This window comes from Triticum dicoccoides, chromosome 2A (genome assembly GCF_002162155.2).
Source record: "Triticum dicoccoides isolate Atlit2015 ecotype Zavitan chromosome 2A, WEW_v2.0, whole genome shotgun sequence".
Classification (NCBI taxonomy): domain Eukaryota; kingdom Viridiplantae; phylum Streptophyta; class Magnoliopsida; order Poales; family Poaceae; genus Triticum; species Triticum dicoccoides.
The window spans coordinates 676,489,183-676,513,894 of NC_041382.1; the positions used below are offsets into that span (position 1 = coordinate 676,489,183).

General features: G+C 46.6%; 2 protein-coding genes across 3 annotated transcripts in view; one reads left to right on the forward strand and one right to left on the reverse strand.

The window, feature by feature from the left end:
* Window positions 1-1,284, reverse strand: part of LOC119356171 — a 3,269-nt gene extending 1,985 nt beyond the window's left edge. Inside the window, exons 1-3 of one of the 2 annotated variants that reach the window (XR_005171854.1) lie at window positions 864-1,284; window positions 310-452; window positions 147-220 (exon numbers count right to left, since the gene is read on the reverse strand). Coding sequence is in view for 1 of the 2 variants with exons in the window: in XM_037623099.1 (XP_037478996.1) it covers window positions 151-220; window positions 355-452; window positions 864-1,151 (456 nt within the window). In the remaining variant the exon portion in view is untranslated. Of the gene's footprint in view, window positions 1-25; window positions 221-309; window positions 453-863 lie in introns of those variants that run through there. The other variant, XM_037623099.1, reaches the window with a different exon arrangement.
* Window positions 1,285-2,881: 1,597 nt separating this feature from the next.
* Window positions 2,882-3,757, forward strand: LOC119351846 (oleosin 16 kDa-like). Its single transcript, XM_037618637.1, has one exon. It carries the CDS (start codon window positions 2,945-2,947, stop codon window positions 3,428-3,430), a length of 486 nt encoding a protein of 161 aa, XP_037474534.1. The 5' UTR covers window positions 2,882-2,944; the 3' UTR covers window positions 3,431-3,757.
* Window positions 3,758-24,712: the final 20,955 nt, after the last annotated feature.

A 24,712-nucleotide genomic window follows, 5' to 3' on the forward strand; every position in this document is an offset into this window, starting at 1 on the left:
ATGAATTCACGCTGATGGAGCCATATAGTTATTAATGTGTGAAAACTGTGATCGGGCAGAAGAGTCCCCTGTACTTGAAATTCAGCTGCCATTTACCAGGATTCAGTGTATATATGTGCTCATTTACAAAGTCCAGTTCATCATACCAACTTAAAAATGCAGCCCACCAACCACATGTGGCACCAAGAAGGACCTCAGGGTCGGTACCTCGAGTAAGAAACTGCAAATGAACGAAGATGTGTCATGCACAAATCAAGGGAATCATGCAGAATCAGCCGTCAGTCAGGTTAACACAACTGGGAACAGGACCTTGTGTGTAATTCTTGAGAGGAACCCTAAAGGCACGGCTGAGACCTGAGGTCGTCGATCTTGGGAGCCATGGTCCTGCGGTCCATGAGCAAGTTCTTCCTGTCAGTGAAGCCCCTGTCCATGTCGTCGCTAATGCCTGCACCCTACATAATCAACGGTGTACCCGATATTAACTTCAGCTTCACTCTTTCAGAGCAAGTGCTATGTATACATTATCAAAGCTAGTGTATTGTTTTAACAGGTTCCACAAATTTATTTTTGAATCAAGTGCATATGCATCATAGAAAGCTGATGCATTACATTGTTAAATGATGGTGAAACAGTGTCCAACGTATACTGTCAAGTGTGTATGCTGAAATCACACATCCAGCCACAAAATATATGATGAGCACATGCGGTCCGACACATGAATGAATCTCCGCGAATGAGACATGTTCTAGCGGGTGATGGCAATCCAAGATGAACAAGTTAACCCTAAAATCAAATTCTTTGCCCAAACAATCAATTTGACAAATCCAGCGATGGTAGAAGGAGGGGAGGGCCGGGCATCTTACTTGTGGACGTTGGTCTCGATAACCTGGCAGACGAAGAGGGAGATCATGGACGTCTTGCCGGCCCCAGACTGGGCCTGGGCGATGACACCGCGGAAGGTGATGATTGGGATGCCAGCGTGCTGCTGGATGGATACGGCCTTGACGACGGCCGGATCTGGAAGGGAGGTGACGGCGCACTGCTGGATGGATACGCCCTCGACGACGGCCGGACCTCGAGGGGCAGTGACGGCGCGTGTGGAGGCCACGCACGTCGCGGTGCTGGTGGAGACTGGCGGGAGGCGGCGTCATAGGAGTGGTGGCGCAGGGTGGAGGTGGCGCAGGGATCGGCGGCGACTTGATGCGAGTGCGAGGGCGGCGGCGAAGGGAGATCGGAGATGGGGCGGCGGCGAAGGATGTCGTACGTCATGGGGATAGGAATATCGAGGAGCGGGTTTTCCTCTGGTGGGGTTTTTTTTCGCGGGAGGGTTGCGAGTTAACGGAGGTGGGAGGATGACGAAAAAAACCAAAGGTGGGAGGATGATGGAAAAAAAACAGCAAAAATAAACCGCACATACTATTCACCAACTGCTTCATTAGGAGTAGAGATAAGATATCAGCTCGAAACTATAAGAACTAAAAGGTAGTGGCAAATCAGAAACATTTTAAATTGCGAACTAGAATAGTTTTTCAAAATGGCAATATTTTAAAAACTCAACCTCTATTGAAATTCGTGAATTATTTTTAGTAAACTCATATTTTCTGAAAACAGTGAACTGTTTTCAATCTGTGAGCAAGGTTGAAATTCTGAACAAAAATTTGAAAACGTGAACATTTTTTGAAAACACTAACATTGTTTTTAAAAAAGGAAAGTTTTTTTAAACTCATAAACAAAATTTGAAAATACGAACAAATTTATAAATTTGTGAACAAATTTTTCGAATTTGCAAAAATAATTTCAAAACATGAACATTTTGGACATTTATGCATAAATTTTAACAGGAATGTTTTTGAAAATTCCGAACATTGTTTGAATTTGTGAACAAATTTTCAAAAATGTGAAACTTTTTTGCAAACATGAACGTTTTTTAAATCTCCCAAACAAATTCGAGCATGCGATTTTTTTTGGGAAATACGAACATTTTTTATTCATGCTTATAAAAATCCAGATTATTTTCCAAAAAAAAGAATGCTTAACGCAACACATACACTTTTCTAATTTTGTGAACAAATTTTCAATAAACTTAAATATTTAAAAAAAACTAGAACATTGTTTGAAATTATTAACATAATTTAAAAAACGTGAGCAATTTTAGGAAACACACACATTTTTTAAAACTGCCTTGAATAAAAATTGAAGACACAAACATTTTTTGAAACTAGCAAACAATTTTTGAAACTAGAATAATTTTTGCAAACATGAATTTTTTGAAACTCCAAAATACATTTGAAAACATGAATGATTTTTGGAATCGTGAACATTTTTTGAAAAACATGACCACATAGACAAACAATTGGAAAAAATATAAAAAAATAAAACATAATTTAAAATAAAAAACATTAAAAGAGAAGAAAGGAGAGAAAAGCAAAAAAAGAAACAGGGAATTATAAAATCAAATAAGAAACAGAAACAGAAAAAAAAACGGTTCAGAACCTCCTAGAAGGTTCCCAAATGCGGAAAAGGCTGGCTGGAACCTCTAGAAGATTATCTGTTTATCTTTTTTATTAGAAAATATTTCCATTTATCTGAGCTAAGAAATGAAGTATTAGGCCCGCACATTTCAATCAACGCATGGACGGACTTAGCCCAGTGCACCGAGCCCACGGGACCTTTCAACCAGCGGCAAATCGAACCACGGCCAGGATCTCGTACATATCGCCAGCCGGGGACGGCGACACCGCGCCCGCCGCACCAGCACAGGTGTCGCGGCGCGCCCGACACGAGTGCTCGCATGCGTCCCACGCGGCCGCTCCAGCTCCGGCCTCCTCCACGTAAACCCATGCACCGCGCTCCTCTATAACCTCACTCCCCTTCCCCTCGCTCCCTTCACTCACAGCGAGCGTGCTCCGGTACTTCCCCTCCCTCCACACGCACCTTCGTTCCCATGGCGGCTGACCACCACAGAGACAGGGGCGTCCTAGGCGGCGGCGGCGCCTTCGGCGACCGCAGTGGCCACGGAGGCTACGGCGGCGACCACCACGAGCAGCAGCAGCAGAAGCAGCCCGCGATGATGTGCGCTCTGAAGGCCGCGACGGCGGCCACGGCAGCCGGGTCACTGCTGGTGCTGTCCGGGCTGATCCTGGCCGGCACCGTCATCGCGCTCACCGTGGCGACGCCCGTGCTGGTCATCTTCAGCCCGGTGCTGGTGCCGGCGGCCATCGCGCTGGCGCTCATGTCCGCGGGGTTCGTGACGTCCGGCGGGCTGGGCGTGGCGGCGCTGTCCGTGTTCTCGTGGATGTACAAGTACCTCACCGGCAAGCACCCGCCGGGCGCCGACCAGCTGGACCACGCCAAGGCGCGGCTCGCGTCCAAGGCCCGCGACATCAAGGACGCCGCGCAGACCCGCATCGACCAGGCGCAGGGGGCTTGAGGAGGAGGTTCGTGCTCCGGCGCGCGGCCGATGCGTGGATGATGATAAACGACATAGCGCACGGTTGCTGATCCGTGCGCGCGTTTGATCGCCGCCGCGCCCGCCGCGCGAGCAAGTCGACGACGTTTACCACCTGTTTGTGCTATCCGACCGAGTGCGTGTTTAGACTTCTGTTGCGAACTAGTTGTCCTAGTAGTGCTCTAGCAGTATGTTTCCGTGGTCGAAGTTTGGAGAGGGTCTGGATGCTGGGTGTACTATGGTGTGTGCTTGTGGATGTCCGAGTTTATGATGAATAAATTGCCGAGTTTGGGCAACTGTGCTTGTGGATGCCTCTTATCTCTTTTCACAAAAAAAAAGGATGTGCAGAAGAGACAAGGTCCTTCTGTTTGTTTCTACATGACTCTAAAATCAACTTAATACCAACTTACCAAGTGGGTATGGTACTGGCATTAATTCCCTGTGCAAGCATACGGTTAATTTGTTTAACAAGAGATCTGATCTCGTAGAGATGAACAATAATGTAGTGCAACATAGTGTTTATGAAACGTTTGAAGTGAACATTTGAAGTGAACACACAGAGCAATGCTTTTCCTTCTTTTTTTCCATGAAGGAAATGCTTGTCGATGTTTCTAGTACTTGTATCGCATTCGGAGTGACTGAATACTCTGTTGTGATTTACGGACGAGCGGTTTGTAGATGGGGAGATTGTTCAAAGATCCGTCTCTAGAAAGGAAAACAAAGGTGTTTCAGGCGACGACTGAATACTCTGCTGCCCTGTTCTGATGTGATATACCACACGAGCGGTTTGTTGTGATTTACGAATACTGCTGCTCTGTTCTGTAGTGATATACGTAAAACACGAGTGGGGTTTGTTGTGATTTACACACGAGCGCTTTGTGGATGGGGAGATTGTTCAAAGAGATCTCTTGTCAAGGAGATTGCTCAAAGATCTTCAGAAAAGAAAGACGAAGGTGGAGCCTGTGACACAAATAGCAAGGAGCCTGTGGCACAGAGCAAAAGATGGGCCAAAGTTCGAGAGCAAATGCACCTTATTTTTCTTCTCTTTCTAGTTCAAGGCTCTATAAGATTGAGGCTTAATTATCTCTAATTAAGCTCTCGTGTTTTCTAGTTGGTAAAATAGAGAAAAAATTGTACACGACATACATGGCAATAAAGTTTATCTTTTTAATACATATCAAGATTATTTGATATAATTATATGATATCGAGCTAAAATCAAGCGAGCGGTTGAATCAAGATCAACTCATTTCTCCATCAAGCTACTTAAAGTGTTCATACTCGGCTCTTTTTTTCAAAGTCGGTCTCGGTCAAGCCAAAATATGAGTCGATCTTGCGCCGCTCAAGCCAAAAAACAAGTCAATTCCAAGTGGCTCACGAACCTTGAGCTTTTATTGCAGCCCTACTTGTGTCAACGGTTCGGCGCTCGGTAGTGGGTGTGGGCTCTCCTTTGTAGTCGCAGTAGTGGCTTGGGATGTTGGGAAACGTAGTAGAATTTTAAAATTTTCTACCCGTCACCAAGATCAATCTATTGAGTCGTCTAGCAACAAGGGAGAGGAGAGTGCATCTACATACCCTTGTAGATCGCGAGCGGAAGCGTTCAAGAGAACGGGGTTGATGGAGTCGTACTCGTCGTGATCCAAATCACCGATGACCGAGCGCCGAACGGACGGCACATCCGCGTTCAACACACGTACGGTTGGGAGAGACGTCTCCTTCTTCTTGATCCAGCAAAGAGAGAGGAGAGGTTGATGGAGAACCAGCAGCACGACGGCGTGGTGGTGGAAGTAGCGGGATCTCGGCAGGGCTTCGCCAAGCACCAACGAGAGGGAGAGATGTCACGGGGGGAAGAGGGAGGCGCCAGGGACTTGGTTGCGACTGCCCTCCCTCCCCTCCACTATATATAGGGGCCAGGGCGGGGCGCCGGCCCCTCTAGATCCCATCTAGATGGGGGGCGGCGGCCAAGGGGGTGGCTTGGCCCCCAAGCCAGGTGGAGGCGCCCCCCACCCCTAGGGTTTCTAGGCGCAGGAGGAGGCCCATGGGGGGTGCACCAGCCCACCAGGGGCTGATTCCCTTCCCACTTCAGCCCATGGGGCCCCCTGAGATAGGTGGCCCCACCCGGTGGACCCCCGGGATCCTTCCGGTGGTCCCGGTACAATACCGGTGACCCCCGAAACTTTTCCGGTGGCCGAAACTGGACTTCCTATATACAAATCTTTACCTCCGGACCATTCCAGAACTCCTCGTGACGCCCAGGATCTCATCCGGGACTCCGAACAACTTTCGCGTTACCGCATACTAATATCTCTACAACCCTAGCGTCACCGAACCTTAAGTGTGTAGACCCTATGGGTTCGGGAACCATGCAGACATGACCGAGACGACTATCCGGCCAATAGCCAACAGCGGGATCTGGATACCCATGTTGGCTCCCACATATTCCACGATGATCTCATCGGATGAACCACGATGTCGAGGATTCAATCAATCTCGTATTCAATTCCCTTTGTCAATCGGTACGTTACTTGCCTGAGATTCGATAGTCGGTATTCCAATACCTCGTTCAATCTCATTACCGGCAAGTCACTTTACTCGTTCCGTAACACATCATCCCGTGACCAACCCTTAGTCACATTGAGCTCATTACGATGATGTTTTACCGAGTGGCCCCAGAGATACCTCTTCGTCATGCGGAGTGACAAATCCCAGTCTCGATTCGTGCCAACCCAACAGACACTTTCGGAGATACCTGTAGTGCACCTTTATAGTCACCCAGTTACGTTGTGACATTTGGCACACCCAAAGTATTCCTACAGTATCTGGGAGTTGCACAATCTCATGGTGTAAGGAAAAGATACTTGACATTAGAAAAGCTCTAGCAGACGAACTACACGATCTTGTGCTATGCTTAAGATTGGGTCTTGTCCATCACATCATTCTTCTAATGATGTGATCCCGTTATCAATGACATCTAATGTCCATAGTTAGGAAACCATGACTATATGTTGATCAACGAGCTAGTCAACTAGAGGCTTACTAGGGACATGTTGTGGTCTATATATTCACACATGTATTACGATTTCCGGATAACACAATTATAGCATGAACAATAGACAATTATCATGAACAAGGAAATATAATAATAACCATTTTATTATTGCCTCTAGGGCATATTTCCAACAGTCTCCCACTTGCACTAGAGTCAATAATCTAGTTACATTGTGATGAATCGAACACACATAGAGTTCTGGTGTTGATCATGTTTTGCTCGAGGAAGAGGCTTAGTCAACGGATCTGCGACATTCAAGTCCGTATGCACTTTACAAATATCTATGTCTCCATTTTGAACATTTTCACGAATGGAGTTGAAGTGACGCTTGATATGCCTGGTCTTCCTGTGAAACCTGGGCTCCTTGGCAAGGGCAATAGCTCCAGTGTGTCACAGAAGAGAGTCATCGGGCCCGACGCATTGGGAATAACTCCTAGGTCGGTAATGAACTCCTTCACTCAGATTGCTTCTTGTGCTGCCTCCGAGGCTGCCATGTACTCCGCTTCACATGTAGATCCCGCCACGACGCTTTGCTTGCAACTGCACCAGCTGACTGCCCCACCATTCAAAATATACACGTATCCGGTTTGTGACTTAGAGTCATCCAGATCTGTGTCGAAGCTAGCATCGACGTAACCCTTTACGATGAGCTCTTCGTCACCTCCATAGACGAGAAACATATCCTTAGTCCTTTTCAGGTACTTCAGGATATTCTTGACCGTTGTCCAGTGTTCCATGCCAGGATTACTTTGTACCTTCCTACCAAACTTACGGAAAGGTTTACATCAGGCCTGGTACACAGCATGGCATACATGATAGACCCTATGGCCGAGGCATAGGGGACGACACTCATCTTTTCTCTATCTTCTGCCGTGGTCGGGCATTGAGCTGTGCTCAATCTCATACCTTGTAATACAGGCAAGAACCCCTTCTTGGACTGATCCATATTGAACTTCTTCAATATCTTGTCAAGGTATGTACTTTGTGAAAGACCAATGAGGCGTCTCGATCTATCTCTATAGATCTTGATGCCTAATATATAAGCAGCTTCTCCAAGGTCCTTAAATGAAAAACACTTGTTCAAGTAGGCCTTTATGCTTTCCAAGAATTCTATATCATTTCCCATCAATAGTATGTCATCCACATACAATATGAGAAATGCTACCGAGCTCCCACTCACTTTCTTGTAAACGCAGGTGAATGGATCGATATGGTTGACTAGAGGGGGGTGAATAGGCAACTAGAAATTTTTAGCTTTTCTTTAACAATTTAAACTTTGCATCAAAGTAGGTTGTCTAGATATGCAACTAGGTGAGCAACCTATATGATGCAACAAGCATAGGAACACAAGCAAGCAAGTGATATGAAACAAATAAGCTTGCTCAAGTAAAGGCACGAGATAACCAAGAGTGGAGACGGTGGAGACGAGGATGTGTTGCCAAAATTCCTTCCCTTTGAGAGGAAGTACGTCTCCATTGGAGCGGTGTGGAGGCACAATGCTCCCCAAGAAGCCACTAGGGCCACCGTATTCTCCTCACGCCCTCACACAATGCGAGATGTCGTGATTCCACTATTGGTGCCCTTGAAGGCGGCGACCAAACCTTTACAAACAAGGTTGGGGCTCTCTCCATAACTTAACTGGAGGCTCCCAACGAAACCACGAAGCTTCACCACAATGGAATATGGCTCCGAGGTGACCTCAACCGTCTAGGGTGCTCAAACACCCAAGAGTAACAAAATCCACACAAGAAAGTATGGGGGAAGCAAATATCCTTTGGTGGAAGTGTAGATCTAGGTATCCTCCTTCAATCCCTAGCAAATCAACAAGTTTGAGTGGCTAGAGAGAGAGATCGGGCAAGAGAGCTTGAAGTGCATCAATGGTGGAGTGAGAGAGGTCAAAGGTGAGAGTGGTAGGTGGGAGAAGCTCACTTATATAGTAACCCTCAATTCCAACCGTTACTGCGTTTTTTGCACTGCAGTGGTACAACCGGTCCTCGTCCCGGTACAACCGAGACTCACGATGTATCTGCAGATCCCTACCAAGCGGTACAACCAGACAGGCGGGCGGTAGTACCGGCTAAGAAAAATAACCGGACTAACCGCCTGGCCACCGCACAACCACCGCATCAAAACAGGAGCTTGACCGATACTTGGGCGGTGCCTCGCCGGAACAACTGCATGGCCTTGATCTCTTGGGCGGCTAAGTTCTGAGCGGAAGAACCGCTCGGACCACCGGTGGTACCGGTCATCATGGAACGACCGGACCAACCGGGCCACTACCGCCCAAGAACCGCATCAAAACAGAAGCGTGAGCAGTACTTGAGCGGTGCATGGACGGAACCACTGCCCCAGCATTTGCAGAGCATGGTGGCGGTACCACCGCCCGAAGGCAGCGGTACAACCGCTCGAGCAAAGCTGGTGAGCGACAAGACCCAACGGTACAACCGCTCCAGAGAGCGGTACAACCGCTGGGCAGAAACAGTGAGCAGGAAGGATAGGGGAAGAGACAAGGAAAAACTCTCTCACACCTGAGGAAGACAAAGGAGGGGTGATGAACGTGTACGTGAAAAGATCCCCCCAGTGCTTTCTAATGAGGATTCCCTCTTGATAGTACGGGTTCCCTACGACCAAAGAGAATAAAAGCGTAGAGGACACGTCTTCGATCTTTTCCTACGAGAGGCAATAGCAATCCGATGTAAGCCTAAGCATCGAGAACCTCAAACGTATAACACACGATTAGACCAACAAAGGGTTGTCATCATTATCCAAAACATAAAGTAGGGAAATGCCCTTTCAATCTCCCCCTTTTTGGTGGATGATGACAACAACACGATTTGCAAGAGATAAGTCAATGAAATCTACACGGAACTTCCCCTGAATATGTGCCCCAATAGGAACTAGCTGTTAGAAAGCATGGGCACACTTTCAAGACTAGACTCCCCCTAGATTTTGTTGACTCACCACTCTGACAATATAATGCTTAGAGTGCAATAATAACGATAATGACCGATGAACGGAAAGGTAACAGGAGTAACAAGTCTCACAAACATCAAGGAACGAAACAAGTCCATGAACAAAGACCAACACGAGAAAACAAGAAAAAGAAAAACCCATCCCCGAGACCTATAGAACCCTCTCCCCCTTTGGCATCAAGACACCAAAAAGGAAAAGAGCAAAGCTAGCATCCCAAAGCTCAGGCGTCCTCCTCTGACTCCTCGGTCGCATCTGGATCCTCATCATCAGAGTCGTCATCGTCGTCGTGATCAGATTCTTCCATGGCATTGTCAGCTGTTGCAAATGAGGAGGATGGCTGGGGAGGGGCTTCATCATCAGTCCAGGTGCTATGGGTAGATATCCAACGCTCCTCCGGGGTGATGCTCTTCTCAGAGCCACTCTGAACCAGCATGTTGAGGTGCTTCATCATTGCAATTTGGCGACATCGTGCAAGCTTCTCATTGACATGTGCCTCATACATCCTCTTCTGGATGTCAGCCTAGAGACAAAAGGTCTTCTTCACCTTGGCAGTGAGTTTGGCCACCCACGAAGGCTTGGCCCCTGGCTCCAGCTCAACGTCCTCATCGTCAGAAGTAGCATAGACATCCTCAGGAGCATTTGCAGGGAAGCGAGGCTCGGCATGCTTCTTCTTCTTAAGGAGCTTGACCTCATGAACAGTGAGGTTGTCTGGAGAAGTGAGGAGCTCTCCAGGATGACGAACAACCCACACAGAGTTCAGAAAGCACATGAAAAACGGAGCATAGATTGGGACTTTACGGTAGATGACCATGTTGTACATCTCATGCCACATCCAATTTGACACATCAAACGTTGCCCCTGTCCCCACCATGGTCTTCATAGCAACCATCAAATCAACCAGATAACCATGAATCCCATCTTGATTGCCCACCTTGGGCAAGAGCACATTGCGGAACACTCGGTGCATGATGTCATAGACCTTCTCCAAATCCTCGGATTCTCCTATAATCCCACGACCCCGAATGTACAGAGGGGCAAGCTTCTCCTTAAGCATGGACTCAGGAAAGTCATGAGGACGAATGCCACCCCTTCCTTCTAGACCGGTATCCTCATACCCAATAGCATTGCAGAATGCCCTCCAGGGAATGTGAAACAATTCATCACGACACATGAAGGTGAGAGTGCGCGCATCATCTTCCCCAAAATGAACTGTGGCATAGAACTGATGGATGAGTTGAACATCAAAGTCACAGTTGACTGACATGAGCTTGACAAGATCAAACTCCTCGCAGAGAGCCAACGCCTCACCAAAATACTCCATGTTGTTCCTCCAATGGTCAAGATCAATTGTCCACTGCTTGGCATATCTGTTCTTGTTGTGCTCAAAGAGTTCATGAACAATCCGCACTTGCATCTCATTCCGGAACTGAACGGTGGTCCAACGGGGAGCAATGGGAACCTCATACGGATTCTTTGATCGGAAGGCTTCCCAATCCTTGGCTTTCCAACGATGCAACGACATAACCACACGTTGCTTAGCAGCTGCAGACTTTTCACGACGAGTAGGCTTGGTGGGAATCACAACTTCTTCTTCATCATCAGACACAACCGGGCGCAAGGTCCTTCATGCCCTCTTCTTGGTCTTGCGAGGAGCAGAGCGAGAACTAGAGCCCCCTGAACACACACACGAAAAAGCACACAAAACCCAGCAAGAATGAGAGGATTGCACACACCAGCAGAAAAGGAACATGTTGCGGCATCAGAGAAGATAGAACAGTGCTGGGTGGTTGATATACTCCGGTTGTACCGGTTCCTCCGCCAGTAGTACCGCTCCAGCGGTTGTACCGCCCGTAGGGGCGGTAGAACCGCTGACAGTGGCACTACCAGGGGAGATAGGTCTAACCGAGGCATACTAATCACACAAGTAATATTCCAAATTCTAAGTGTTGCAAACAAGATAGGAGGCAAACAAAGATCTCTTCTACTCCATAGATCAAACACTAATCGCGGAAAGTTAAGTAATGCCCTAGACAAAGGAAGAACCCTAGAAAGATCTAGGGGCAAAGAACATGAGGCATTACCACCATCCATGGGAAGAGATCGGGAGGCTTCCACGGAGAGAATCCACGAAGAGCCCAAGGATCCGAAGTGCGAGATGCACTCCGGGGCAGGGGCAAAGAGGGCCGGCGGCTAGGGCACAGAGAAGAGGAACAAGGGCGAATGGAAAAAGAAGACCCTTCAGCCCCGTTGAGTATATATAGGCCCGTAGACACGCCCCGGTAGAACCGCTCAGGGGAGCGGTTGTACCGCTCGTCTGGTACAGACCGGTGGTTGGAGACAATACTTCCAGTGCTTGGAAGGCAGCGGTAGTACCGCCCAGAGTCCACCGGTAGTACTGGACGTAGGTTACCATGGGTTTGAGCGGTGGAACCGCCCAAACACCGAATGGAGTCCCATTGGGACGGCACAACCAGGTACCAACGGTAGAACCGCCCGTGATCCCGGTTGTACTGCCCGACCACCTATGCCCAAGCCAAGATCAAATGAGTGCAATCCGAAGGGGGGAAGAAAGAGCAGAAACAGGAGAGAAGCAACACCCTAGGAGAACCCAACGCAAAGAGCAAAGAAAGAACGAGAGAAAACAACACGAGAACAAAAGGCTAACTCCAACCTCCCCGAGAGAGGACGGTGGCCGAGGCCACCTATGTTTGAGTCAATTGGTATGGCACCGCGAAGAATTATCCTTGGGTCCATGACCAAAACTCGTATTTGAAGCACAAGTACCATCAAACATGGCTAATGTGAAAGACTTGATCAATTTATGCATAATGGGGGGAGGGAGAGTTCATTGAGAGAACATCACCCCCCCTATGTCCATGCCTACATCTAAACAAGACAACATGTTGAGTACGGTGGGGTGTGCAAGGGTTCAAGCAACATTGCTCGAATCAATGACATTTAGCTCATGCCTTAACTCACGAAATCTTGCTTCATCCAAGGGCTTCCTGAAGATATCTGCAAGGTTATCATGAGTGTTGACATAGTTGAGCTCGATCTCTCCTCGCCTAATGTGATCCCGGATGAAGTGATACCGGATCTCAATATGCTTCGTCTTGAAGTGTTGCACCGGGTTGAGAGAGATCTTGATGGCACTTTCATTATCACACCAAAGAGGCACTTTGTCACAAATGACACCGTAATCCTTTAAAGTTTGCCTCGTCCATAAGAGTTGTGCACAACAACTCCCGGCTGCAACATACTCCGCCTCGGTGGATGAGAGAGACACACAATGTTGTTTTTTGGAAGACCAACTTACCAAAGAGCAACCAAGGAATTGGCACCCTCCGGAAGTGGACTTCCTATCCACTTTGTCTCCCGCCCAATCGGAATCCGAGTACCCTACAAGCTTGAAGTTTGATCCTCTTGGATACCATAAGCCAAAGTTTGGGGTATGAGCCAAATATCGAAAGATTCGTTTGACCGCCACATAGTGACTTTCCTTAGGTGCGGCTTGAAACCGTGCACAAATTCCCACACTCAACATGATATCCGGTCTAGATGCACAAAGGTAAAGCAAGGATCCAATCATGGAGCGATATACCTTTTGATCCACCACTTTACTATTGGGATCTAAGTCAAGTTGGCACTTGGTGGGCATTGGAGTGGAAGCCGGCTTGATGTCACTTAGTTTGAATCTCTTGAGCATGTCTTGAGTGTATTTGGATTGATTGATGAAGGTTCCTTCTCTTCTTTGCTTCACTTCGAACCCTAGAAAGAACTTCAACTCTCCCATGGAGGACATCTCGAACTTTGAGGTCATGAGAGCGGCAAATTCCTCATTGAAAGCTTTGTTAGGTGAACCAAAGATAATATCATCAACATATAATTGGCACACAAACAACTCCCCTTTGACCTTCTTAGTAAAAAGAGTGGGGGCGATTAGCCCAACTTCAAAACCACGGTCTTCTAACAACTCGGTAAGGTGGTCATACCACGCACGTGGGGCTTGTTTAAGGCCATAGAGTGCCTTATCGAGTTGATACACATGATCGGGAATGTAGGGATCCTCGAACCCAGGGGGTTGCTTGACGTAAACCAATTCATTAATAGGACCATTAAGAAAAGCACTCTTCACATCCATTTGTTGTAACTTAAAGTTATGATGAGAAGCATATGCAATCAACATGCGAATGGATTCAAGACGAGCAACGGGAGCAAAGGTTTCACCGTAGTCGATACCCTCGACTTGGTAGTAGCCTTGTGCTACCAAACGAGCCTTGTTGCGAATGATAATCCCATGGGCATCTTGCTTGTTCTTAAATATCCACTTGGTTTCTATGACATTGTGATTCCCGGTCGGTCTTGGCACCAATCTCCACACTTTGTTGCGCTCGAAGTTGTTGAGTTCTTCATGCATGGCATTGAGCCAATCCGGATCTTCTAGCGACTCATAGACCTTGTGGGGTTCCACATAAGAGACAAACGCGTGATGCTCACAATAATTTGCTAATTGTCTATGAGTGCTTACCCCCTTTCTTAAGCTTCCAAGCACATTCGTCATGAGATGATCCTTGGTGGAGAGCTTGGAAGCAACCTTGGCGGCACGACACTCTAATTCCTCCTCGAGGGTGAGACGAGAAGTGGTCACTTGATCATCTTGAGCGTCGTCTTGGGCTTGTTCTTGTTCTTGAACTTGCTCGGAGGAGAGAACTTGACCTTGGGCATCACTTCATGGGTCAACACCGTCTTGAGCGTGATCTTGCCCTTGGTCATGTTCTTGAGGATGAGGGCCTTCATGTTGTTCTTCGGAAGCGTGTGGGCCTTGGGTTGGTGATGGCCCCACTTGACTGGAGCTTTGTCCTTCTCCTTCGGCCACAAGGGGTTCCTCAATGGGTAGGATAAAGCCAACACCCATTCTTCTTATGGATTGGGGAGGAATTTCATCACCTACATCACAAGTGCCACTTTGCTCCACTTGAGAGCCGTTATTCTCATCAAACTCCACGTTACACGTCTCCTCAATAAGTCCCGTGGATTTATTGAGGACACGGTAAGCATGAGAGTTTGTAGCATAACCAACAAATATGCCCTCATAAGCTCTAGCCTCAAATTTAGACAACCGAACACCTTTCTTGAGAATGAAACACTTACACCCGAATACCCGGAAGTACTTGAGGTTGGGCTTGTTACCGGTGAGTATCTCATATGGAGTCTTGTTCAAGCCCTTGCGGAGGTAGAGCCGATTGGATGCATGACACGCGGTGTTGATGGCTTCGGCCCAAAAGTTGTATGGAGACTTGAACTCCGCCATCATGGTCCTTGCCGCATCCATCAACGTCCGGTTCTTCCTCTTCGCAACACCGTTTTGTTGAGGGCTGTAGGGTGCGGAATATTGATGCTTGATTCCCTCATCACTAAGAAACTCATCCAAGGTGTAGTTCTTCAACTCGGTGCCGTTGTCACTTCTTATTGTCAAGATACTTGCATTGTGTTGACGTTGTGCTTCATTTGCAAAGTCAACGACAGTTTGTTGGGTCTCGCTCTTCCTCTTGAAGAAATACACCCACGTGTACCTTGAGTAGTCATCCACAATCACCAAGCAATACTTCCTACCTCCAAGACTATTGAAGGATGGAGGCCCAAAGAGATCCATGTGAAGGAGCTCCAAAGGCCTCTTTGAATAAATGATAGTCGTGGGAGGGTGAGCCTTCTCATGTAGCTTTCCTTCGATACAAGCACTGCAAGCACGATCTTTAGCAAAACTAACATTCGTTAGTCCACGGACATGGTCCCCCTTGAGGAGACTTTGCAAAGATCTCATATTGACATGGGCTAAACGGCGATGCCAAAGCCATCCCACATCAACTTTAGCCATTAGGAACGTCGCGGTCTTAGTGGGTTGCTCCGAAAAGTTAATCACATATAGACCGTTCTTAACATGCCCAACAAAGGCTACTTTAAGAGTCTTGCTCCACAAGAGGGCCACGGTATCGATATCAAATAAAGTGGCAAAGCCCATGATTGCAAGTTGATGAACGGAAAGTAAATTGTATGCAAGGGACTCAACAAGCATGACCTTCTCGATCATGAGATCATGAGAGATGACCACCTTGCCAAGTCCCAATACCTTAGAAGATGAGGCGTCACCCCACTCGACATTGGTGGGCATAGATGGAACCTTGTGCACGTCCACCACCAAGTCCTTGCTTCCAGTCATATGATTTGTAGCTCCGCTATCGAGCAACCTGGTCCCCCACCGGAAGCAAACACCTGCAAGAGATCAATGCTTGGTTTTAGGTACCCATTTTGTAATGGGTCCTTTGATGTTAGTGACAAGGGTCTTTGGAACCCAAATAGACCATTCAATGTATTCATGAAGAGAACCAACAAATTTGGCATAAACATGCCCATCACTCGCACGTCATAACACATAAGAAGGATTAAAATCACTGGCTTTGTTGGGAGGGGTGGCATTGCCCTTCTTGACATTGCCACCCTTTGCATTGTTCTTCTTCTTCTCCTTGGAGGCACTCTCTCCCTCCTTCACAAAGGTTTGCACAAGAGGAGGAGGTCATTTGGTCTTGTCATTCTTCTTCTTGTTCTTGGAGTCCGGCACGTACCCAACCCCTTCCTTGGCCACAACCCCCTTTTGGTTGATCAAGAGATCGTTGAGGTTCTTCTTGCCTTGTATGCAAGTCGCAAGACCTCTCTCAAGTTTCCCCTTTAGCTTAGCGTTCTCCTCAACAAGATGCACATGCTCACGGCACGGGTTAGTAGCATTTGCATTATCAATTAACATCATACGAGGGAAAGTGGCTTTTTCCTTGGTTAGCTTTACTTGAAGTTGATCATGGGACTCCTTGAGGCTAGCATGAGTACCCTTCAAGACCTTTTGAGCCTTGTCAAGTAGATCAAACTCCTCTTTGAGTCTAGCAAGATCAACCTCAAGTTCGGCCTTCTCGGAGTTTAGCACATGAGAAACAATGAGGACATGATCATAATCTTTCTTTAACTTAGCATGATCAACGTTGTGTGACTCCTCAAGAGCCAAACGAAGACCACGCTCTTCCTCAAGATCATTGGAAAGATCCGAAATCTCATCGGCATAGTCACGACTATGCCCTTCCATCTTAGTGATGGTGTCTTCGTGAGCCTCGATCATGTCATTGGCTTCACCAAGTTGTTCCAAGAGAGCAACAAAGTGCTTCTTGGATTTTCCCTTGAGTTTACCCATAAAGGCCTCAAACTCATTAGCCTCCACATTAGCTTCCTCAAGTTCATTAATGCTATCCGTCGGAGAAGGATGATTAATGATGGTAGTTTTGATGTTGGAGGTTACCTTGTTGGTGGCTTTAGCCATGAGGCACTTGGCGGTGATACTCTCATTGGGTGAGTCGAAGAGAGACACCCGTGGAGTTGTCGCAATGGCAATGAAGGCCATGGCAACCGACTCATCACTTTCATCATCGTCATCATCCTCATTGTACTCTTCTTGTACCACCAATGCCTTGGTCGGAGTCTTTGATGAAGTTGCTCTTGTTGGGGAACGACTTTGCCTTGTCCTTTCGGATGAGCTTGCCACAATTGTCTTCCCTCTTCTCATATGGACACTCCGCAACAAAATGACTCACGTTGCCACAATTGTAGCAAGTCCTTACACGTTGCCTGCTCTTCGTGCCACTTGAGTTGTTTTTACTAAAGTTTGGCCTCGAGTTTTTCTTGCTCCAAAATTGCCTTGAAGCTGTTGGAAATATGCCCTAGAGGCAATAATAAAAGCATTATTATTATATTTCCTTGTTCATGATAATTGTCTTTATTCATGCTATAATTGTGTTATCCGGAAATCGTAATACATGTGTGAATAATAGACACCAACATGTCCCTAGTAAGCCTCTAGTTGACTAGCTCGTTGATCAACAAATAGTCATGGTTTCCTGACTATGGACATTGGATGTCATTGATAATGAGATCACATCATTAGGAGAATGATGTGATGGACAAGACCCAATCCTAAACATAGCACAAGATCGTATAGTTCGTTTGCTAGAGTTTTCCAATGTTAAGTATCTTTTCCTTAGACCATGAGATCGTGTAACTCCCGGATACCGTAGGAGTGCTTTGGGTATACCAAACGTCATAACATAACTGGGTGACTATAAAGGTATACTACGGGTATCTCCGAAAGTGTCTGTTGGGTTGACATGGATCAAGACTGGGATTTGTCACTCCGTATGACGGAGAGGTATCATTGGGCCCACTCGGTAATGCATCATCATAATGAGCTCAAAGTGACCAAGTGTCTGGTCACGGGATCATGCATTATGGTACGAGTAAAGTGACTTGCCGGTAATGAGATTGAACAAGGTATTGGGATACCGACGATCAGATCTCGAGCAAGTAACATACCGATTGACAAAGGGAATTGTATACGGGGTTGCTTGAATCCTCGACATCGTAGTTCATCTGATGAGATCATCGAGGAGCATGTGGGAGCCAACATGGGTATCCAGATCCCGCTGTTGGTTATTGACCAGAGAACGATCTCGGTCATGTCTACATGTCTCCCGAACCCGTAGGGTCTACACACTTAAGGTTCGGTGACGCTAGGGTTGTAGGGATATGTATATGTAGTAACCCGAATGTTGTTCAGAGTCCCGGATGAGATCCCGGACATCACGAGGAGTTCCGGAATGGTCCGGAGGTAAAGAATTATATATAGGAAGTGCTATTTCGGGCATCGGGACAAGTTTCGGGGTCACCAGTATTGTACCGGGACCACCGGAAGGGTCCCAGGGGTCCACCGGGTGGGGCCACCTATCCCGGAGGGCCCCATGGGCTGAAGTGGGAAGGGATTCAGCCCAAAGTGGGCTGGGGCGCCACTTCCCCCTAGGGCCCATGCGCCTAGGGTGGGGGAAACCCTAAAGGAAGAGTCCTAGGAGGGGAAGGCACCTCCTAGGTGCCTTGGGGAGGAGGGATTCCTCCCCTTGGCCGCACCCCCCTAGGAGATTAGATCTCCTAGGGCCGGCCCCCCCCCCCCGGCCCTCCTATATATAGTGGGGAGATGGAGGACTTCTTACTTTGACCTTTGGTGCCTCCCTCTCCCTCTCCAACACCTCCTCCTCCTCCATAGTGCTTGGCGAAGCCCTGCCGGAGTACTGCAGCTCCATCATCACCATGCCGTCGTGCTGCTGCTGGAGCCATCTCCCTCAACCTCTCCTTCCCCCTTGCTGGATCAAGAAGGAGGATATGTGGTTGTTCCGTACGTGTGTTGAACGCGGAGGTGCCGTCCATTCGGTGCTAGGATCTTCGGTGATTCGAATCACGTCGAGTACAACTCCCTCATCCCTGTTCTTTGAACGCTTCTACTCGCGATCTACAAGGTATGTAGATGCATCTAATCACTCGTTGCTAGATGAACTCCTAGATGGATCTTGGTGAAACCATAGGAAAATTTTTGTTTTCTGCAACGTTCCCCAACAGTGGCATCATGAGCTAGGTCTATGCGTAGTTCTCTTGCACGAGTAGAACACAATTTGTTGTGGGCCTTGATGTTGTCAACTTTCTTGCCGCTATTAGTCTTATCTTGCTTCAACGGTATTGTGGGATGAAGCGGCCCGGACCAACCTTACACGTACGCTTACGTGAGACCGGTTCCACCGACTAACATGCACAAGTTGCATAAGGTGGCTGGCGGGTGTCTGTCTCTCCTACTTTAGTTGGAGCGGATTCGATGAAAAGGGTCCTTATGAAGGGTAAATAGAAGTTGACAAATCACGTTGTGGCTTTCACGTAGGTAAGAAAACGTTCTTGCTAGAACCCTACTTCAGCCACGTAAAACTTGCAACAACAATTAGAGGACGTCTAACTTGTTTTTGCAGCAAGTGCTTTGTGATATGATATGGCCAAAGTTGTGATGAATGATGAATGATCTATATGTAATGTATGAGATGTTCATGCTATTGTAATAGGAATCACGACTTGCATGTCGATGAGTATGACAACCGACAGGAGCCATAGGAGTTGTCTATATTTTTTGTATGACCTGCGTGTCATTGAGAAACGCCATGTAAATTACTTTACTTTATTGCTAAACGCGTTAGCCATAGTAGTAGAAGTAATAGTTGGCGAGCAACTTCATGGAGACACAATGATGGAGATCATGATGATGGAGATCATGGTGTCATGCCGGTGACAAGATGATCATGGAGCCCCAAGATGGAGATCAAAGGAGCTATGTGATATTGGCCATATCATGTCACTATTATTATTTGATTGCATGTGATGTTTATCATGTTTTTCATCTTGTTTACTTAGAACGACGGTAGTAAATAAGATGATCCCTCATAATAATTTCAAGAAAGTAGTCCCCCTAACTATGCACCGTTGCGACAGTTTGTTGTTTCGAAGCACCACGTGATGATCGGGTGTGATAGATTCTAACGTTCACATACAACGGGTGTAAGACAGATTTACACATGCAAACACTTAGGTTGACTTGACGAGCCTAGCATGTGTACAGACATGGCCTCGGAACACAGAAGACCGAAAGGTCGAGCATGAGTCGTATAGAAGATACGATCAACATGAAGATGTTCACCGATGTTGACTAGTCCATCTCACGTGATGATCGGACACGGCCTAGTTAACTCGGATCATGTTATACTTAGATGACTAGAAGAGGGATGTCTATCTAAGTGGGAGTTCATTGAATAATTTGATTAGATGAACTTAATTATCATGAACTTAGTCTAAATATTTTACAATATGTCTTGTAGATCAAATGGCCAACGTAGTCCTCAACTTCAACGCGTTCCTAGAGAAAACCAAGCTGAAAGACGATGGTAGCAACTATACAGACTGGGTCCGAAACCTGAGGATCATCCTCATAGCTGCCAAGAAAGATTATGTCCTACAAGCACCGCTAGGTGACGCACCTGTTCTCCCTGCAGAACAAGACGTTATGAACGCTTGGCAGGCACGTTCCGATGACTACTCCCTCTTTAGTGCGGCATGCTTTACAGCTTAGAGCCGGGGCTCCAAAAGCGTTTTTAGAGACACGGAGCATATGAGATGTTCGAAGAGCTGAAAATGGTTTTCCAAGCTCATGCCCGTGTCGAGAGATATGAAGTCTCCGACAAATTCTTCAGCTGTAAGATGGAGGAAAATAGTTCTGTCAGTGAGCACATACTCACTATGTCTGGGTTACATAACCGCTTGACTCAGCTGGGAGTTAATCTCCCGGATGACGCGGTCATTGACAGAATCCTTCAGTCGCTTCCACCGAGCTACAAGAGCTTTGTGATGAACTTCAATATGCAGGGGATGGAAAAGACCATTCCTGAAGTATTTGCTATGCTGAAATCAGCAGAGGTAGAAGTCAAGAAGGAACATCAAGTGTTGATGGTCAATAAAACCACTAAGTTCAAGAAGGGCAAGGGTAAAAAGAACTTCAAGAAGGACGGCAAGGGAGTTGCCGCACCCGGCAAGCAAGCTGCCGGGAAGAAGCCAACGAATGGACCCAAGCCCGAGACTGAGTGCTTTTATTGCAAGGAAAGTGGTCACTGGAAGCGGAACTGCCCCAAATACTTAGCGGACAAGAAGGCCAGCAAAACGAAAGGTATATGTGATATACATGTAATTGATGTGTACCATACCAGTACTCGTAGTAGCTCCTGGGTATTTGATATCGGTGCAGTTGCTCACATTTGTAACTCAAAGCAGGAGCTGCGGAATAAGCGGAGACTGGCGAAGGACGAGGTGACGATGCGCGTCGGGAATGGTTCCAATGTCGATGTGATCGCCGTTGGCACGCTACCTCTACATTTACCTACGGGATTAGTTTTGAACCTCAATAATTGTTATTTAGTGCCAAGTTTGAGCATGAACATTGTATCAGGATCTCGTTTAATACGAGATGGCTACTCATTTAAATCCGAGAATAATGGTTGTTCTATTTATATGAGAGATATGTTTTATGGTCATGCTCCGATGGTAAATGGTTTATTCTTAATGAATCTCGAGCGTAATGCTACACATATTCATAGTGTGAGTACCAAAAGATGTAAGATTGATAATGATAGTCCCACATACTTGTGGCACTGCCGCCTTGGTCACATAGGTGTCAAGCGCATGAAGAAGCTCCATGCTGATGGACTTTTGGAGTCTCTTGATTATGAATCATTTGACACGTGCGAACCATGCCTCATGGGTAAAATGACCAAGACTCCGTTCTCAGGAACAATGGAGCGAGCAACCAACTTATTGGAAATCATACATACTGATGTGTGCGGTCCAATGAGTGTTGAAGCTCGCGGTGGCTATCGTTATGTTCTCACCCTCACTGATGACTTGAGTGGATATGGGTATGTCTACTTAATGAAACACAAGTCTGAAACCTTTGAAAAGTTCAAGGAATTTCAGAGTGAGGTTGAGAATCAACGTGACAGGAAAATCAAGTTCCTACGATCAGATCGTGGAGGAGAATACTTGAGTCACGAGTTTGGCACACACTTAAGAAAATGTGGAATAGTTTCACAACTCACGCCGCCTGGAACACCTCAGCGTAATGGTGTGTCCGAACATCGTAATCGCACTCTATTATGTATGGTGCGATCTATGATGTCTCTTACCGATTTACCGCTATCTTTTTGGGGCTATGCTTTAGAGACTGCCGCATTCACTTTAAATAGGGCTCCGTCGAAATCCGTTGAGACGACACCATTTGAATTGTGGTTTGGGAAGAAACCTAAGCTGTCGTTTCTAAAGGTTTGGGGATGTGATGCTTATGTCAGGAAACTTCAACCTGAAAAGCTCGAACCCAAATCGGAAAAACGCGTCTTCATAGGATACCCTAAAGAAACTATTGGGTATACCTTCTACCTCAGATCCGAAGGCAAGATCTTTGTTGCCAGAAATGGATCCTTTCTAGAGAAGGAGTTTCTCTCGAAAGAAGTAAGTGGGAGGAAAGTAGACCTTGATGAAGTATTACCTCTTGAACCAGAAAATGGCGCAACTCAAGAAAATGTTCCTGAGGTGCCTGCACCGACAAGAGAGGAAGTTAATGATGATGATCAAGATACTTCTGATCAAGCTCCTACTGAAATTCGAAGGTCCACAAGGACACGTTCCGCACCAGAGTGGTACGGCAACCCTGTCTTGGAAATCATGTTGTTAGACAACGGTGAAACTTTGAACTATGAAGAAGCGATGGCGGGCCCGGATTCCGACAAATGGCTAGAAGCCATGAAATTCGAGATAGGATCCATGTATGAAAACGAAGTATGGACTTTGACTGACTTGCCCGTTGAGCGGCGAGCCATAGAAAATAAATGGATCTTTAAGAAGAAGACAGACGCGGATGGTAATGTGACCATCTATAAAGCTCGGCTTGTCGCTAAGGGTTATCGACAAGTTCAAGGGGTTGACTACGATGAGACTTTCTCACCGGTAGCAAAGCTAAAGTCCGTCCGAATCATGTTAGAAATTGCCGCATTCTATGATTATGAGATATGGCAAATGGACGTCAAAACGGCATTCCTTAATGGTTTCCTTAAGGAAGAATTGTATATGATGCAGCCGGAAGGTTTTGTCGATCCTAAGTATGTTGACAAGGTGTGCAAGCTCCAACGCTCGATTTATGGGTTGGTGCAAGCATCTCGGAGTTGGAACATTCGCTTTGATGAGATGATCAAAGCGTTTGGGTTTACGCAGACTTATGGAGAAGCCTGTGTTTACAAGAAAGTGAGTGGGAGCTCTGTAGCATTTCTCATATTATATGTAGATGACATACTTTTGATGGGAAATGATATAGAACTCTTGGACAGCATTAAGGCCTACTTGAATAAGAGTTTTTCAACGATGGACCTTGGAGAAGCTGCTTATATATTAGGCATCAAGATCTACAGGGATAGATCAAGACGCCTCATAGGTCTTTCACAAAGCACATACCTTGATAAGATATTGAAGAAGTTCAATATGGATCAGTCTAAGAAGGGGTTCTTGCCTGTGTTGCAAGGTGTGAAATTGAGCTCAGCTCAATGTCCGACCACGGCAGAAGATATAGAAGAGATGAGTGTCCTCCCCTATGCCTCAGCCATAGGTTCTATTATGTATGCCATGCTGTGTACCAGACCTGATGTAAACCTTGCCGTAAGTTTGGTAGGAAGGTACCAAAGTAATCCCGGCAAGGAACACTGGACAGCGGTCAAGAATATCCTGAAGTACCTGAAAAGGACTAAGGAAATGTTTCTCGTTTATGGAGGTGACGAAGAGCTCGTCGTAAAAGGTTACGTCGACGCTAGCTTCGACACAGATCTGGATGACTCTAAGTCACAAACCGGATACGTGTATATTTTGAATGGTGGGGCAGTAAGCTGGTGCAGTTGCAAGCAGAGCGTCGTGGCAGGATCTACATGTGAAGCGGAGTACATGGCAGCCTCAGAGGCAGCACAGGAAGCAATTTGGGTGAAGGAGTTCATCACCGACCTAGGAGTCATACCCAATGCGTCGGGGCCGATCAAGCTCTTCTGTGACAACACTGGAGCTTTTGCTCTTGCCAAGGAGCCCAGGTTTCACAAGAAGACAAGGCACATCAAGCGTCGCTTCAACTCCATTCGTGAAAATGTTCAAGATGGAGACATAGAGATTTGTAAAGTACATACGGACCTGAATGTAGCGGATCCGTTGACTAAACCTCTCCCTAGAGCAAAACATGATCAACACCAGAATTCCATGGGTGTTCGATTCATCACAATGTAACTAGATTATTGACTCTAGTGCAAGTGGGAGACTGTTGGAAATATGCCCTAGAGGCAATAATAAAAGCATTATTATTATATTTCCTTGTTCATGATAATTGTCTTTATTCATGCTATAATTGTGTTATCCGGAAATCGTAATACATGTGTGAATAATAGACACCAACATGTCCCTAGTAAGCCTCTAGTTGACTAGCTCGTTGATCAACAAATAGTCATGGTTTCCTGACTATGGACATTGGATGTCATTGATAATGAGATCACATCATTAGGAGAATGATGTGATGGACAAGACCCAATCCTAAACATAGCACAAGATCGTATAGTTCGTTTGCTAGAGTTTTCCAATGTCAAGTATCTTTTCCTTAGACCATGAGATCGTGTAACTCCCGGATACCGTAGGAGTGCTTTGGGTATACCAAACATCACAACGTAACTGGGTGACTATAAAGGTATACTACGGGTATCTCCGAAAGTGTTTGTTGGG

What these genes read in the sequence shown, in the direction of transcription:
- LOC119351846 (XM_037618637.1), top strand. Translation starts at nt 2,945, where the DNA reads ATGGCGGCTGACCACCACAGAGACAGGGGCGTCCTAGGCGGCGGCGGC.